We start from the raw sequence: 15,264 nt of genomic DNA, 5'->3' as shown, positions 1-15,264 counted from the left end.
CTGGCTCCATCTATGCCATGAAACAGATCCAACAGTGTTTCTGAGGGTCACACGGATGCAAACAATGACTCCTCGTCTGCCTGGAGCCGGAGCCAAAGAGATAAGAGGAGCTCTTCTTCTCCCGTGCTGTGACTAAGAAACGCGAAGAGTCGAGATGACACAGATTGTATTTTTAACTCTAGAGCTTATATCAGTTAACACTTCCTCCCTCGTTGTTGCTGATTTAAGCTGTCTGAAGCAGTTTTCTCTCAGAATATGGTGAGTCTGTCAAACCCAATCCTTGGGTGGTCTGCTAAACCGGAAGAGCGCACACACCAAGGCGAAGGCACTGCCTCATCAGCCCTCCTGAAGACATGTTCTTCTCCGCTTCGATCTCGCTGAAGTTAAGGGAGCTGGCAAACACCAGGACGTCTACCATGGCCATGAGGCGAGACAGGAAAGTGACCGCTGTCTCAGAGGACATGCCCTGTGTGGCCTCAATGTTCTCCAACTCCGTCTGGGAACAGGAGAGAATATGTACATGTCTGACAGTTAAACAGTGCCAAAAAACAAATAGAAAACAACACAGTGGGCGTTTTCTAGCTTGAGCGGACCCAATCCTGGTTGTGTCAGAATACCAAGAAGAAAAAAAAGGAGAAGTTGAACCTTTAGCTTCATGCTAGAGCAACAATCTAATTTAGAGATTGAAATCTGGTGTCAGGAGGTGGTCTGCTGAACACAGAGGAGATGCAGCCTGATGACACACAGGTCATGGTAGCAGTGAGGAGTGTGATGGTAGCAGTGGTAGTGAACAGAATGGGGGGAATATCCCACATTTTGTGACAATAATTCCATTCCTACTCAACCACATAAATTTCTACGATAAATATCAAAAATCAAAATCAATCAAAAAGTAGAGTTGAGGTGGAATATAACGTCTGTGTGGCGTTCAGGGTCATGGGGAAGTTCTGGGAGTGTCGGAGCGAGTGAGCACAGATGGGAACAACAGACAGGTGAGGACAGGAGGGCTCAGGTTGGTGCTCTCGGTTCTTCTGATGAAGGTCTCTGTACGCACCTCTCCCCCTGCGCTTCCTCCCCCAGGAACAGGGGTCACCTCCTCTCCCTTCGAACCCCTCTGGGGTCCGGCTCCTCCTGCCTTCTTTAGTGTTCATACAAAGGGGATATTCTTAGCAGATTCTTTTTTTGTTAAATTTCTTATTTTTAATTGGACCTAATTTTAGGAAAATCCTTTCCCTCATTTTCTTTTTCCCCCAAACATTAGGCTATGTTTTGATTTATTTTGAAGCAAGTACAACCACAAAATAGATGTTTAAAGTTGTATTTGGTTAGGCAGCGGGGGCACTCAACTAATTGAAATATAATGGATGTTAGGCAGGCAAGGGTTAGTGTTAGTTACAATGATCGAAAATAAAAGAAACAAGAGAGAAAATAAAGTGTTAGTAGAATAAAAAAGAAGGGGAGAAAAAAATGCAACTTACAGCGTTGGCACTAGTCTTAGAACTCTGCACATGCAGAACGGACAAAAACACAGACGAAACAAGACAAGAAAGAACACAACACATGTAACACAGAGAGAAAAAAGGAGATCCAAATGTAGAGATGGTTAAAATAAATCAAATCAATAAACCGAACAGGTTGTTAATCAAAAGGGTTCAAACAAAGCTTCAGCAAAGAGTACATGTACTTTCTGATGGCAAAATCCAGATGCTGAGGAAAACGGATTTATTTTTATTTTTGCCAAAAAACAAAGAACCTTCACAAATTTAAAAAACAGAAACTTATAAGGATACTTAGATTATTTCAAAGACAACATTGATCTGTAATAAACTGCAGGTATGATGATACAGTATTTAATGAAATTGCAGTTCTTCCGATAACCACTGGGGGGTGGAGTGGAGCCACTTACAGAAGGGGAAGTTGCGGCTGACAGGAGAGGTAGGATGCCTCCACAGGCAATGATGATGTTGTCCACCATCTGAGAAATGAGGTGGATGGTGTTGTGCACGAAGATGATGTTCTCATTGCTGTTCACGAAATCCATCACCGACTTGGTGGAGTGACTGAAAAAAAAACAACAACAAAAAAACGTTAAAAACCAAGGAAGACGACAAATTACTTAGTGAAACCCCTTGGAAGGCTGAACTCGCCTCCTCCACACGTGCACGTCGGTCTCCAGAGCAAACAGCAGGTCAGTCAGCAGCCTCTGGTGCATTGGAGACCACTTGAACTCTGGGATGCGGAACATGGTGGTGCGTGGGCCAGGGCTGAACTGCCGCCGCTGTTCCTCCGTCATTGGCATTCCTCTGAAGCCCAGATCAACACGCAGGTCTCGCTCCAGCTGAGCGGCAGAACGACCATGTAGGGCCTGTAAAGGTGAGGACAATTATATGACTAAATATATGTACATTTATAAATTTCACCAAAGTAAAAGAGCAGAAAAACGTAGCAGACAGAGGGATACCTGAGTGGTTGCTGTTGTTTGAATCTTCTTTATGTCCTTGTCCTTTCCATCATCTGATCTCTCTGTATCAGAGGTGGTGCTGACTGTGTCCCCTCCGGTCTTGAGCCCTGAACACTCTCCCTCCATGGCCGCTGTGCCTTCTCCGTCTGGAAAATCTGATCTAGATGCTGCTTTCATCTGGCTTTGGCTCTCAGCTTCGGCGATTGAACTAATGTCGGCTAGAGGACTCTGGATCTTGAAGGGCCCGTCTTCAGGAAGTTTCCCAGAAGATAGGCTCTGCGTCTGCGTCAAGTCAGAGCCGCAACTAGTCATGTGGGCTAACAGGCTGAGGTCATCGCTGGCGCTGGTGGTGGAGTGAGGGGTTGCTGTGGCTGAGGAGGTTGGCTGGTCTGGACTTGGCAATACAAGGGGGTCTGTGGCTGCAAGAGCTGGAAGTAACTTCTCGTCAACCTGAGGGGTAATGCGAACAACAGCAACATTTGAGATGATAGCAAAACTGGAGGATCAACATCCTACTGGTGGTTGCTCTCAGTCACCCTACCTTACTGAAGAGAAATCCATTGTTGCTTGGAACACTGTCTTTCTCATCAGCTAGTGTGATGAGTGGACCCATGTTCCCATCGTCCTCCAGGCTCACTCCTGGAAGCCCCAGGTTTGTTCCTATTCCAACTCCCGAACCTGACGTGTCGTCTTTGGAGGCCAAACTCCCATTGAGGTTTTGAACCACAGAGCAATAGGCACTGTCCAGGAGGGAGTCTACCTCCACCAGAGGTCCATTTTCCATCCCTACGCCTCCCCCACTGCCTACACCCCCACCAAGTCCCTCTGGAGACAGATCCAGATCATCCAACTTCACCTCAGTAGCCTCTACCTTCTCAGCTTTGATGTCCACCAGAAGGTCATGGACCTCCACTCTGACACCTGGACCGACGCCCTGATCCCCTGGCGACAAAGCCTCTCCGTTGGGCCGCTTCACAGCCCCTTCGGCAAGGAGGTTGCGGGAGTCCCCCACAGCTCCTTCGCTGTACTCAGCCTCACTCTCTGGCGTCTGCGTTTGGGAGTTGTCATCAATTTCCAGGTTGCCATTGACGACGGGGGCAGGCGCAGCCGAAAGGCCAGAGATTGTGGAGACAGAGCCCTTCTTTCCCTTCTTCATATTTTCCTCCTCTTGACGCTGGTACTCTTCGTACATCTTAGCCAAGTACTCCTTGTGAGCTTCATAGGTCACCTGTGTTAGAGGATGGAAAACGGTAGGGAGTGGGGATCACAACTACCAATGTGTGAGGCTTTCCTCATTCATAAATATGTTCCTATAGGTACTATTAAGGAGGGGACTATAGAGTCCATTAGATAGTCATCCATAATAGTACGGCATTATTTAAGATACTGCAGTGAGTGTGAAATTTATCTCAATGATCATTTAAAAGTTGCTAAAAATGATCTATTCTGTGCAGACCAAGAAACTGTTGAAGCCAACTAATATGCTGCTTTAGACCTTAGTTATAACTGCCCTTATGGGTGGATACGGGCTGTCTGCGAAAAATGGGCAAATCTATATGGGACAGGTGGCTTGCATGAAATTTCAAGGTGGTAGACAACTTGGTGAACCTGAAAAGGCAAAATGTTCAAGCAAATTTTTTTCTGTGGGCAACAGGAGGCAAATACTTATGCAACATAGAGAGCTAAGTAAGGGTGAGATACGTGATATGCAGTGCATGCTCCTTGTGCTGTTAGAGTTTAGGAAATTAGGCAACTAGAGAGTAGTTTGTGTCTGCATGCTACGTGTGTCCTCTGGGTATTTATTTATTTATTTATTAAAGTCTCACGAGCATTCACATACAGTACGGTCAGTAAGGAGCCATGGTGCGCACCTTACTAATGACTAGAGTGCGGTATTAGGGCATCATATGACAGTATCACCTCTAAATGTGTGTAACATACATATTCCTTGCTAATACTTCACGATACACTTACCACACAGACAACGGGAACGCAAAGACTTACCTGCGCTAGCCCTAAGATATGGCTGCTCCTGTCTACGACCCTTCATAGGCATGAACAGCCCATGGAGGGTTCAAGAACACACGTTTAGCTCATGGTGTTCACAGTGGACAGGCATGGAGGGGCTTCTTCTTTTTTTCTACTGTTTACTAGCGCAAGTCCACTTCCTTTTAGCAGGATTTCCACTTGGTGCGAAATGTCAAAGCTGTGCAAATCTCGCAATTTGGGCACAAAACAGAAATGGTTCAGTTCATTGCTAGTGTCCTTGCAGGAGAGTGGCCTTTGTTTATCTTTATCTAAAAAAAACTGTCTGGGTTTACTCTTCAATGGAAATGGTCGCTTGAACACGCATTGGCGAGGGTGGTGTGTATGTAGCTGGCCAGCTGGGGTTAGACTGTCCGCCCTGTAACTGGAAGGTCGTGGGTTCAAACCCAGGCCGAGTCATTCCAAAGACTTTAATAATGGGACCCAGTGCCTCCCTGCTTGACACTCAACATTCCCAAGCGCGGCTGTGTCTGCAGCTCACCGCTTTCCCAGGGGACGGATCAAATGCGGAGAACAAATTTCGCACACCTAGGTGTGTGGGACTTTAACTGTAAACTAACCTTTGAATGTGCAATGGACAAGGTGTCGACCCAGACCCTCCATCCTCCCCATTCATATTTGATGGCATGATATAGGAGGATCCTAAAGATGTTGTACACCATCTCGGTTATTTTCTGCTCCTCTGGATTCTTGGGGTTGATGTATCCGAGGGAGAACATCCAGTCCTGCCACACCGAGCACTGCAGAAGACAGCTGCAAACACACCAGGAGACATGTAAGGGTTAATGGCTGACGACGTGTGCATTATCATTTTTTAACGCACGCCGTGGAAGCCTGAAGTGCCATTAACTCGCTCATACCATGGTCAATGGTCAATATTTATTACAAAAGCAATAAATAGTAACCAGTTTTTAGTCCTTAATTCTTGTTTTTTTTCCTATTTGAATCTCTTTTCTCATTAAAAGCTGACTAGTTGTTACGTGGTGTGGCGCGTAACAAGTGGTCCGCGTCGCGCCGCACCGCCGCTGCAGTAAAGATTTGGGGATATAAAGCAATATATATTCTGATCTTTCTGATAGGTTGAATAAAGCATTGGTTCAGAGAGAAAGTTCACCTCTTACCGCTTGTTTTTGTCCAAATGATGAAGCAAAAGTTGCTTTGAAGCCGGCGCAGTGATACAAAACATTTAAGCTAGGTGACCAGAACGTCTTTTTTCACTGTGCGGTTATCCTGTGGTATATCACTTTTTAATGCACACCCAGCAGCCAATCAGAATCAAGTATTCACCCGGACCATGGTATAATCAGAGTTGCAGCACGACCATCATCTCAAAGTACAATAATCATTGTGTGAAGCAAAATGGGGATGGAAAGTGAAGTTTTGTGGTCCTACCGTCGGTTTTCGCGGCTGTTACTGAAGAGTTTTATCATGTCGGTGAGGAAGAGTCTCCTGACTTCCATTAGCTCTGTACTGGGAGAGGAGTTCTTCAGCAGGGTGGCCACTACCTTTAAAATCACTGAGACAGGAAGGACAGGGCTTAATGCAGCTCAGGTTGAGGGAGAAGAAGAGTAAAATAGCAAAAAATAGGCATGTATCAGTGCAGCGGATTAGCCTGAAGGACTTCCAACTTACTGGGGTTCTGGATTTTCACAGTGGAGTCGGGCTCAGGGTGAGGTTTGTGAACCACCTGGGTGCAGACCTGCTCTGTCAGGATCTGCGCAGACAGGAGATGAAAAGGTATGTGTTCCGGTGCGGTGTGAATGAGCCACTGCGTAACAGTCACTTACCTCATACAGGGTGTTGTAAGTGGTGACAGAAACAGTGTTGGTGTGCATCATCAGCCTCTCTCCCAGCAGCGTGAAGAGGCTGTGTGTGTGCATGATCTCCACTTTCCTCCTGCATGGAAACAAACATTTAATAACGACTCCTTTCTTTCTTGTTTTTTTTGACAGTTAACGTTGACATTGATTGTTACTAACCAGATGGCGGTCTAAAATTGGCAGTTGACACAACACAGCACAGCCAGAGAAAGGGGGAAGAAACGAGTGCAAAAACCGTGCAGAAACCAGGAAGGCTTGATTTACTCACTGATTCTGAGCATTTTCAGTTGCATTGGGTTTTAATTTTAAAGCATCACTTTATTCTGTTTGAAAAATTGAACATTGTATTAAAGTAACAGAGAAGTATTTTTTTTATTGCTATAGTTGCTGCCAATTTTTTTTTTACAGAGGATTTTTAAAATCAAACATAAAAAAAATTAATCATTTTTTAAAACCAATACAGTTGTAATATATAAACAACCTTTTGGTAGATCCTGTAGGTATCCTGTCCTATCCTATTTTAATATTCCAAAAAAATCAAATAAATGCCAAAGAAACTGTAAGAAAGCATAGAAAATTAGCCTGATTGAAAAATTACGTTAGCTTGTGTAGTAGATCAAATACATTCATATAAATGGGTTCTATTTAGTAGTTTGGAGATTTTACTTGTAGCAGTAGGAAGAATAACACACAATAACCTTTTTTCAAGCTACCTGCTCTAATATGCCAAAAAAAAACAACAAAGAAATAAAAAATAATAAATCAACTTCAACCTAGTTTTTTTAAGAATTGCAGCACAAATGATCATTTTGGACATGTGTGTTTATGTATATATCATATATTAAATACACATTTAGAGTCCCTCATTAATCATGTAAAGTTTAAGGGGGTTTAGGAATTCTTACTTTTAACAAGTTTATTATTCATTTTGATGTAACATTTGTTGCAATAAAATAGATACCTTTAGATTTTTCTAATTTCCTTTTAACTTGGGTATGACAGTGTCCTGACATTATTAGTGCTTTAAATTGAACAAATGGTATTTCAAATAAAATACTGAATTCTTGCATGAAAAAATAATAATGGTTTTTCCGAAACAAATGCTGTACAAGAAAATAAATGTATGCATCTTACATTTATTTCCCTTGGCCAAACAATAGCTGTTAAATGTTTTAGGAAACTGAAAGAGGTTTCTCTCTATGATATTTGATTGGAACAGATGTAAAGAAGAACAGGCCTGCTGTTTTGTGCTCATGTGGTGCAGAAAGATGCGAGCGCGCCAAATAGTGTGCAGAAATCCCCCAGCATTCATTGCTGCTCATCAACGTCTCCCGTCTGTGCACACTGTCACTTTCCTTTTTCCGCCTGACCATACCAGCATTCACGTTTTCGTTTTCTTGCTTCACTGTTGTTTTTGTTTGTTTCTGTCGATTTTTTTATAGAAGAAATCACAGAAAGTGAAAGAAACTTACTTGTGTCCAAGGTGTTTCAGGAAGTAACCCAGAACTTTAAGGGCCTGAACCCGAATACTTTCACTCTTGGAGGCCAGAAGCTTACAGATCACTCTGTCAAACGTAACACAAACACAAGTTAAGTGATGGAGGCAAAAGTAATTTAAAAAAAAAGTAAACAGAGATTTTTATCTGTGACCACTAAATACGCTCAATATGAGGATAATTTGTGCGTCTGAATGAAGCTTTCGTCTTTCAAGAAGAGGGGTGTTCAAAATAAGAGACATTGTGATGCAGTTGGCAAGTAGCCCTCCAGCAACAGAAGAGTTACCACGGAAACCACAGAGACATCGAACAGTGATACGCAGTGGCTTGGTAGCATGTACAGTTAGACTAAAGCTGTCTTTGAAAAATAATTTTACTTATCAACATGAAAAGATTAGCTTAACTACAGATAATTAAAATGAAAATAACTTTATTTTTAGTGCTTTTTACATTTAAAGGCACTCGTTTTGTCTGAAGAGGAAACAAAAAAGAACCCAATTAAACAAGTTAATGGTAATTTATTGTCATAAAAATTCTAATTTTAAGGTTGTTTTACATCATGTTGCCATAAAAACAACATAAAAACACGTTGCCATAAATGTACTCTAGTTCCCTCACTGTTACACATCCTTTTATGCGAGCACGCACGAGTGGGCAGCTCTCACCTTATGCCATTTCTCTGGTCAAAAGCAGGGATCATGGATGCTGGATGTTCAGACATAAGAGCCACTAACAGCTGGAGCACATCGTGAATATTCTCATCCTACAAAAGGCAGAAAGCAAAGTTGATTACAGAAGAAGGAGGACGAAGCCTGGCGAGACAGAAGAATGAAAGAGGAAAAAAGAGAAAGTTGCTGGGGTGGATGTGGAGGGAGCAGGTGGCATTTGGGAGCAAGAATGGATATAATTGTTACAGAGGAGTACATTCTGTTCCGTCTATTGTTGCAGCATTTTTCATGCTGTCCCAGAGTCAAAGCTGACTCACACCCTCACATTTAAGTGGACCATAACTCCAGCCCACAGATTATAATGCACATGCCCCATTTTTTTTGTTTCCCTCCCCCTCCAGTCAATATCCAAACGTATACAGGCGTGTACCTCATGCATGGTAAGTAAATAGTTCAAGATGCTCTGCAGCTCATCTTCCTTCACGCCCCGGTCCTGTAAACAACAAAAATAAAAACCACAGACTCTCATTACAGCAATCTCAAGTTTCTGCTTCTTTTTCTTGTTTTTAACGGAGCAACAAATCAAGCGAAAGCTGCAGCACTTAAGTTCAGGTATCTGATATAAATCACACTCTTTTTTTCACTAAATGAAAGCAGAGGTTCACCAGAGGACAAACAATTGAGAACAAATTGATTTCTTGCAGCCTAAAGCGCCAAATGAAGATAATCAATTTCTCTCCTTACCTTCAGTATTAGCTGCTTGAGAAAAAGAAGCATAAAGGCTCGCAGTGAAATGATCTCCTTCTGGGATGGCCTTGGCCCATCTAAAGAAAGACATAGATAAACAGAAAGTTATTTACAAATCCAAATGTTAACCCTGTAAAGCCCACTATAGCAAAGAACTGACAAAAAATTCAATTTTTTCGGAATTAAGATGTTCTTCGAATCTTTGATGAATCTTTTTATGAGCTATAGTTACAATCATTTATGATATGTTGGGTGTTTTGGTACGTTTCAGCTCACAACAATGTCAGCCTAAGAATATTCAGGAGAAACTGTGCCTTAATTACTAAATGTCTCGCATTTGAAACCCACATTTTTAATACGGTTTAACTATAAACTATAAAGAATTAAATATCAATACATTTTGAGTTCTTTCAATACAGCAAGTAGTCATTTAAAATGAATAACAATAGATGAATTATTTCCACCATTAAGTTTAGAAACTTTTCCCGCTATTTTAAATAAACTTTATTGTCGGATAATAGATCACACAATACATGAAAGTCCATACCAAGTGGCGCCTTGTTGAAATTCAAATTCAAATTAATTTTATTTATAAAGCACCTTTCATGTCAAACAGACAGCTCAAGGTGCTTTCCATAAAAAACAAACAAGAATACAATAAAACCAATCCCCACACATGTAATAAAATAATTAAATAAGCCCCTGATAATAAAATACACAAAAACAAGCACAAGTAAAAGAGAAATAACAGAGCTTATGAAAAGAGAACCCAGAAGGCGCCGTCCGCCCCGTCCTCCTGTTGGCCGGGGTGTCAGCATCTATGCAGCACAAGCACAACTCATCCCCAGCAGCCCCCACCCCAGAGACCCCCAACCCCCAGGCCCAGTGCACCAAACATGGGCACACCAGGCCCGGCAGCCCGGAGAAGCCGGAATAAGAGATGCCAGAGGACATTAAGTAAAATAACAACAGATTGTTGCACTTGCCAGGAGGATGAAAGATAGTTTTCCCGCTAAAAAGTGTTTTTGTGATTTCATGGAAGCTGCCATTTTGAAATGAGCAGGAAAAGCCCTTTAAGTGGCCCTTGTGGAGTGTTACACACTGTAAGCACTTTGAGTGTCTGGAAAAGCGTAGATAAATCCAATCCATTATTATTAAATATGATATGAACTGATATAGATGTTAAAAGGGAAAAAAGGTTTGATCGGATTCCTGGAAAGCAGAAAAAATGGGAAGTCACTCAAGTTCAAAAGTGCAAATCAATCTTATTAAATTCCCCGACCATTTGGCGGTCTGGATATTTTATGTCTGCACTAATCTAACTTATTACAGCAGAGGCGGAGTCCTTTGCAAAAAGTGTGATTGATGGTAGGGCTGATTCAAACCAAACAGCTTCGGTAATCCACTGTGTTTACTTGAAAGCTCTGGCACTCAAAGGATTGTTTGCTGTGGAGGGTCGGGATAAGAAACAATCGAGCTGGAGAAAAAAAAAACACACAAAAGCATCTGACGCCCTTCAGAAGCCACTCTGCCCGTCCTGCCGCTTTCCATTTTCCCTTCCTCTCATCGCAGGCCTGCAGTTATGAACGTCAGCCGCTCACGTCCTTCACCGTGACAGTTTATGTTTAGTTCCTCCTCATCTGAGGTGCATTAGGCCTCGGCGTAGGGCTTCCGCAATCCACAACAAGAAGATTCAACGCCGCTTCTGCGTTAGGATTGATGTCTGCGGCTTTCGATCATTTTTACCACAGAGATTCATTTGTGTGTCAGATATCCTTAAAGATTACAAGCTGTCATGAATCAGCTTCAAAGTGCTGCCAAAAGACCTCTAATGGAACGTGGTATGACATGGATTTGAAGATGCATCGATTCAGCTCAGAGCAGTCATGATATAAGAGCTACGAGACACTTTCTGCTGTAATGATGATGCCAACTCTTTCCTCCGAAGATTTTTTGTCACACTTTTTAAATGGATGATGCTAAAGCGGGCGTGCAGGTTAAACTTATACTTCTGTCCTTGCAGGGAAAAGGTTTTCCGGTGTGTGTGTTTTCATAAGGGGGTAAGAAAAAATAGATTCTGTGGATCGCGATATTTCATTTGACAATACTGGTATTGATTTCACATGCTGCCAAAACAATTTTCTACTGATTATTTCTTAGTTCAGCACCATACTTTTGGGTTCCACTGAAACCCACGACCACTAGTTGGCAGCACACTACACTGAGCCTCTTTCAGCAGCCCTGCACCGCACCAAATATCTTGTGGTAGAAGTTCACTCATTGGTTACGTGGTTGTTGTCGTCAACTCAGTTTTAACTAGGGGTAGGTATCAAAACTGGATACCAAGTTGGTACTGGTACTGATGTGTAGAACTACCAGTGCTGTATAAAAATATGGATGTTGGAAGTTTATATCTGACATATCACTGTCTTTTATTCTATTCAGTTTTGGTGTATAAATGTAGCCAATCATTTGACCTTTGGAGTGATTGTGGCCAGACTCATATAATACTGTGTGAAGCTTAGAGGGTGGGTGGAGCCTTAGTCAAAATGCTGAAGGCAAGTTGCTAGAGTAAAAGTTTTTAATTTAGCGACCTGATGGATAAGAGTAATGTGAACAGTACTGCGAAAAAATACAGACGTCGTGGCGATAAGCAGAGACGGGCGATATATCAGTGCCAGTATCAGTATTGGCAGATATTTGCATAATTTCAGTTTATCATTCCGATATTAAAAACTTTACTGATGTTCTTCTGACTGTTTTTAGAAACACTCAATTTTTTAAATGATTACTTGTTCCTAATAGTTTGGGAAGCTCATGTTTAGAGCCATTGTCACTAATTGACAGGGGTACATGTTGTTCTTAATAAATTCCTGGCAATATGAAGGTTATGGTTTACAGTAACTGTATGTCCAATATTCAATAAATGGTCTGAATGCTTATAAATATATTTATAAGAAAGTTTTAAAGTGATCTTTGTTCCTATGAGATCCTTTGCTGTATGTTAAAAAGGTCAAGTACACTATGATTGACCAGTAAAATAAAAGTTGTGCATTTCTAATAAAGAAACAAAAAGGAAATCTAAACGTTGTGTTACTGTAGACACTTAAGTATCGGTATCGGCAAATATCGGCTATCAGCCACAGTTCCAGAGGAGATATTGGTTATCGTCTGGGCTGGGCAAAATGTATCGGCCCATTCCCAGTGATGAACGTTGAAATATGTGTTTACTTCATCGTATGAGAAAATGGAAATGCAGCGCTGCAGTGCAGACCTTCGGAAAGAATAAAATAAAGCATCTTAGATACATTTAAGTTCCACGTCTTCAACCTGTGATGCTGCTTCATTATCCTTGAATGCTTTTTGGTGAAAAATTGGTCTGTTTTCTTTTTTGTATCACCTGTTCAAGCATTGTTCAGGCACTAGAACCATTTTTAAAGGTACCGGTTTGGCACCAGTACCAGATAAACTCCAAATGGTATCCATCCCTAATTTTAACTGACATAGGCAGATTGTTGGAGATTGTTCATTGTTTCTTTAGTCATTTAATCCTGCAGCTGTTTGCTTAATTCAAAAAGTATGTTTAAGCATTGTTGGAAATACATAGCACCTTATTTTCTTAATTTAACTTAAGAACTTCAGAATTGTATTGGTTAAATCCCATTTATGCTTTGTTTTTTCCTATGAAAAATATGTTGTTGTAGAAACCAGACAATACTGACTGTTGAAAAAATGTTTTTTTAGCTTACCAAAATAAAAGCACTTGGAATTTCCTTTGGTAAAAGCAACTTGTTTGTGAGATACAGTGGAAGTCATTATAATGCTGTGTATTAGTACAAAGACAAAGTTATTCCAAGTCATACTGTTTCAAAAAATGTGATATGTTGTCTGTGGTACAGCCTTAAGATATATCAGGATGTATTTTAGCGTGACATGTGCTGAGATAAGTCTTGTATTGCCAGACAATTGACTAAAACATCCTTTATTTTGGAATCAAAGCCACTTCCTAACTTACAGCTACTCAACAACAACATAAAATAAATAAATACGAAAGTCTGAAAGAGAGGGGAGGAAGATGAGGCATTACTTCATCAGGCTCTGACGGCCTTGAATGACACGAGTGTTTCATTCAATTCACCTGCGCCTTGTGAAGCAGAAGCATGACACGGAATCAGGCCTTTGCGCCCAATCATCTCATCTGTCAGGTTGCGACATGTTGCAGGAACAGTGACAGTGGTCATCCATCACAGTTAGGGGGAAGTCATGTGACCAAAGTCCCGTCCACTGAGGAGTTAAAACACCACTCTGGATTCTCTAAACTGCCACTCAGATGCACGTCTGTAACTTTTCTCAAAACTCTCTTGAATGTCACCCCTGTAAACGTGTTATTGACAAAAAAGCAGGAAATGCTTCAAAAATGGCATGACACGTTGCATTAAATTGCAGCATCTGATGAGATGTTTTAGCAAGGAAAGTGAAGCCACGAGGGGCCCGACGGTTTTTAGAGCACTTCAACTTCTGACCAAACACACAAGCCGAGTTATCATCATCCACTGTTCCCAGCATCCCTCAGACACGCTCATCCACAAGTGGAGGCTATAAATAATCCCAGCACACACCGACAACACCGAGTTTGTCCTCGAGGAATAGACAAAGAAAAAAAAACAGCAGAGCGGCTTCATCGCAGTATTGCAGCAACAAAAGCTAACACGCATCATGACATGAAGGTGTTTGGCAAGGAAACAACAGGAAACACTTTTACTTTGAAAAACAACAGCTGGTCTCCTGAGCTCTCAAAAGTAGAGATGATGCAATATTGAAGAAACCGCCTGACTCATTTTGCAGATCGGAACCTCAGATTCTGCAAAAAAACCCAATAAATAATCTTACTTTTTCTCAAAGATATAGAAAAATTAATGTAAAGACAAGGTTTCAATTATTTGCAAATCATTAATTTCACTGTTGTTGACGTCTTAGAGCACATTAAAGCTTTAGAAGCAGAGTAGAATATTCAGGAGATCTTGGGAAAAGAAAAGAAAGATGCTAAATAAGGTTTTATTATTTTTACCAATAAAAGCGGACAATGTCAATAAAAAAAAATCTTGCTCAACAACCGAACAAAAAGCTTATCTGCATAAATACGTCTTCCCTTTCATAATGAACTGTTTTCACCACTTTCTCTTTCAGCAAACTCGAAAGGAATTTAATTACCGCTTTCATTTAATTATATCTCAGCTGCAGAATTTAAAAGCAATGCAAAAGTAGAAGACCCGAGGTCTTGAATTAGTGGATGCAACCCCCTTCTCCTCTACACACCACAATCCTTTTTTTGTGCTTCTGAGAGCAATTTTCATTAAAACAAAAACAAAATGATTTATAAAAATGCATAAAAACAGAAAAATGTGAATATTGCTTTCTAAACACATGCAGAACTGGAGCTGTAAAAAAAAAAAACACCCAACATTTTATTTCAAAGTGCATCTGTCTAACTTGGATTCAACCTTATTCCCTCAGACTGACACACAGATGACGCCTATTTTAATCCACAAAGCCTTCGGTATGATCAAAACTGTTTCCTATTACTATGCAAATCAGAGCATATCACACTCGTACAGTACAGTCAAGTGCACAGACATGTCAAACCACAACTAGCAGCTTTTGGATGTAAAAGCTGTCTCCGGCTAATTGTTACCGCAAAGTTATCAGTGCTCCTTCATTTGATCTAATCCCAGCAGTCGAACAGCAATATCGCCAAACAGAAAAAGAAGCAGACAGCGGCTTGATTAGAAATTCCTAAAGCTCCCTCGGATCTGCCCATCACGGTGGTCTGTTACTATGGCAACAGAGCAAGCATACTAGAAAATCAGCAGAGGGTCCAGGGCAAAGGAGAGGTTGATTTAAGTGAGAGCGTGCTCTGACCTTCTGATGCGCCACCGTGTGCCTTCAGCTGCCGTGTTAACACAGACTCCAACATGTTCCCAGGGGTGATGGATACCGAGAAAAACGCACTCGGGTTCGGATTTTGA

General features: G+C 41.4%; 1 protein-coding gene across 29 annotated transcripts in view; it reads right to left on the bottom strand.

Annotated features, from left to right (window-relative positions):
• Positions 1-15,264, bottom strand: part of nbeaa (neurobeachin a) — a 101,152-nt gene that overhangs the window by 26,019 nt on the left and 59,869 nt on the right. For 24 of the 29 annotated variants that reach the window (XM_078930756.1, XM_078930759.1, XM_011483293.4 and 21 more), the window contains exons 14-27: positions 9,236-9,315; positions 8,922-8,984; positions 8,489-8,586; positions 7,800-7,892; positions 6,295-6,403; positions 6,140-6,221; positions 5,900-6,023; positions 5,068-5,260; positions 3,003-3,689; positions 2,462-2,911; positions 2,148-2,365; positions 1,907-2,060; positions 1,479-1,502; positions 316-496 (exon numbers count right to left, since the gene is read on the bottom strand). In XM_078930756.1, the coding sequence (XP_078786882.1) occupies positions 316-496; positions 1,479-1,502; positions 1,907-2,060; positions 2,148-2,365; positions 2,462-2,911; positions 3,003-3,689; positions 5,068-5,260; positions 5,900-6,023; positions 6,140-6,221; positions 6,295-6,403; positions 7,800-7,892; positions 8,489-8,586; positions 8,922-8,984; positions 9,236-9,315 (2,556 nt within the window). The remainder of the gene's footprint in view (positions 1-315; positions 497-1,478; positions 1,503-1,906; positions 2,061-2,147; positions 2,366-2,461; positions 2,912-3,002; positions 3,690-5,067; positions 5,261-5,899; positions 6,024-6,139; positions 6,222-6,294; positions 6,404-7,799; positions 7,893-8,488; positions 8,587-8,921; positions 8,985-9,235; positions 9,316-15,264) is intronic. The other 5 variants (XM_078930762.1, XM_078930769.1, XM_078930775.1 and 2 more) reach the window with 1 other exon arrangement.

The sequence above is a fragment of the Oryzias latipes genome, chromosome 14, assembly GCF_053564925.1.
Source record: "Oryzias latipes strain Hd-rR chromosome 14, Olatipes_Hd-rR_3.1".
NCBI classification, from domain to species: Eukaryota; Metazoa; Chordata; class Actinopteri; order Beloniformes; family Adrianichthyidae; genus Oryzias; species Oryzias latipes.
The sequence above is the reverse complement of the archived record's forward strand: the minus strand, read 5'-3'. Positions and strand labels throughout refer to the sequence as shown.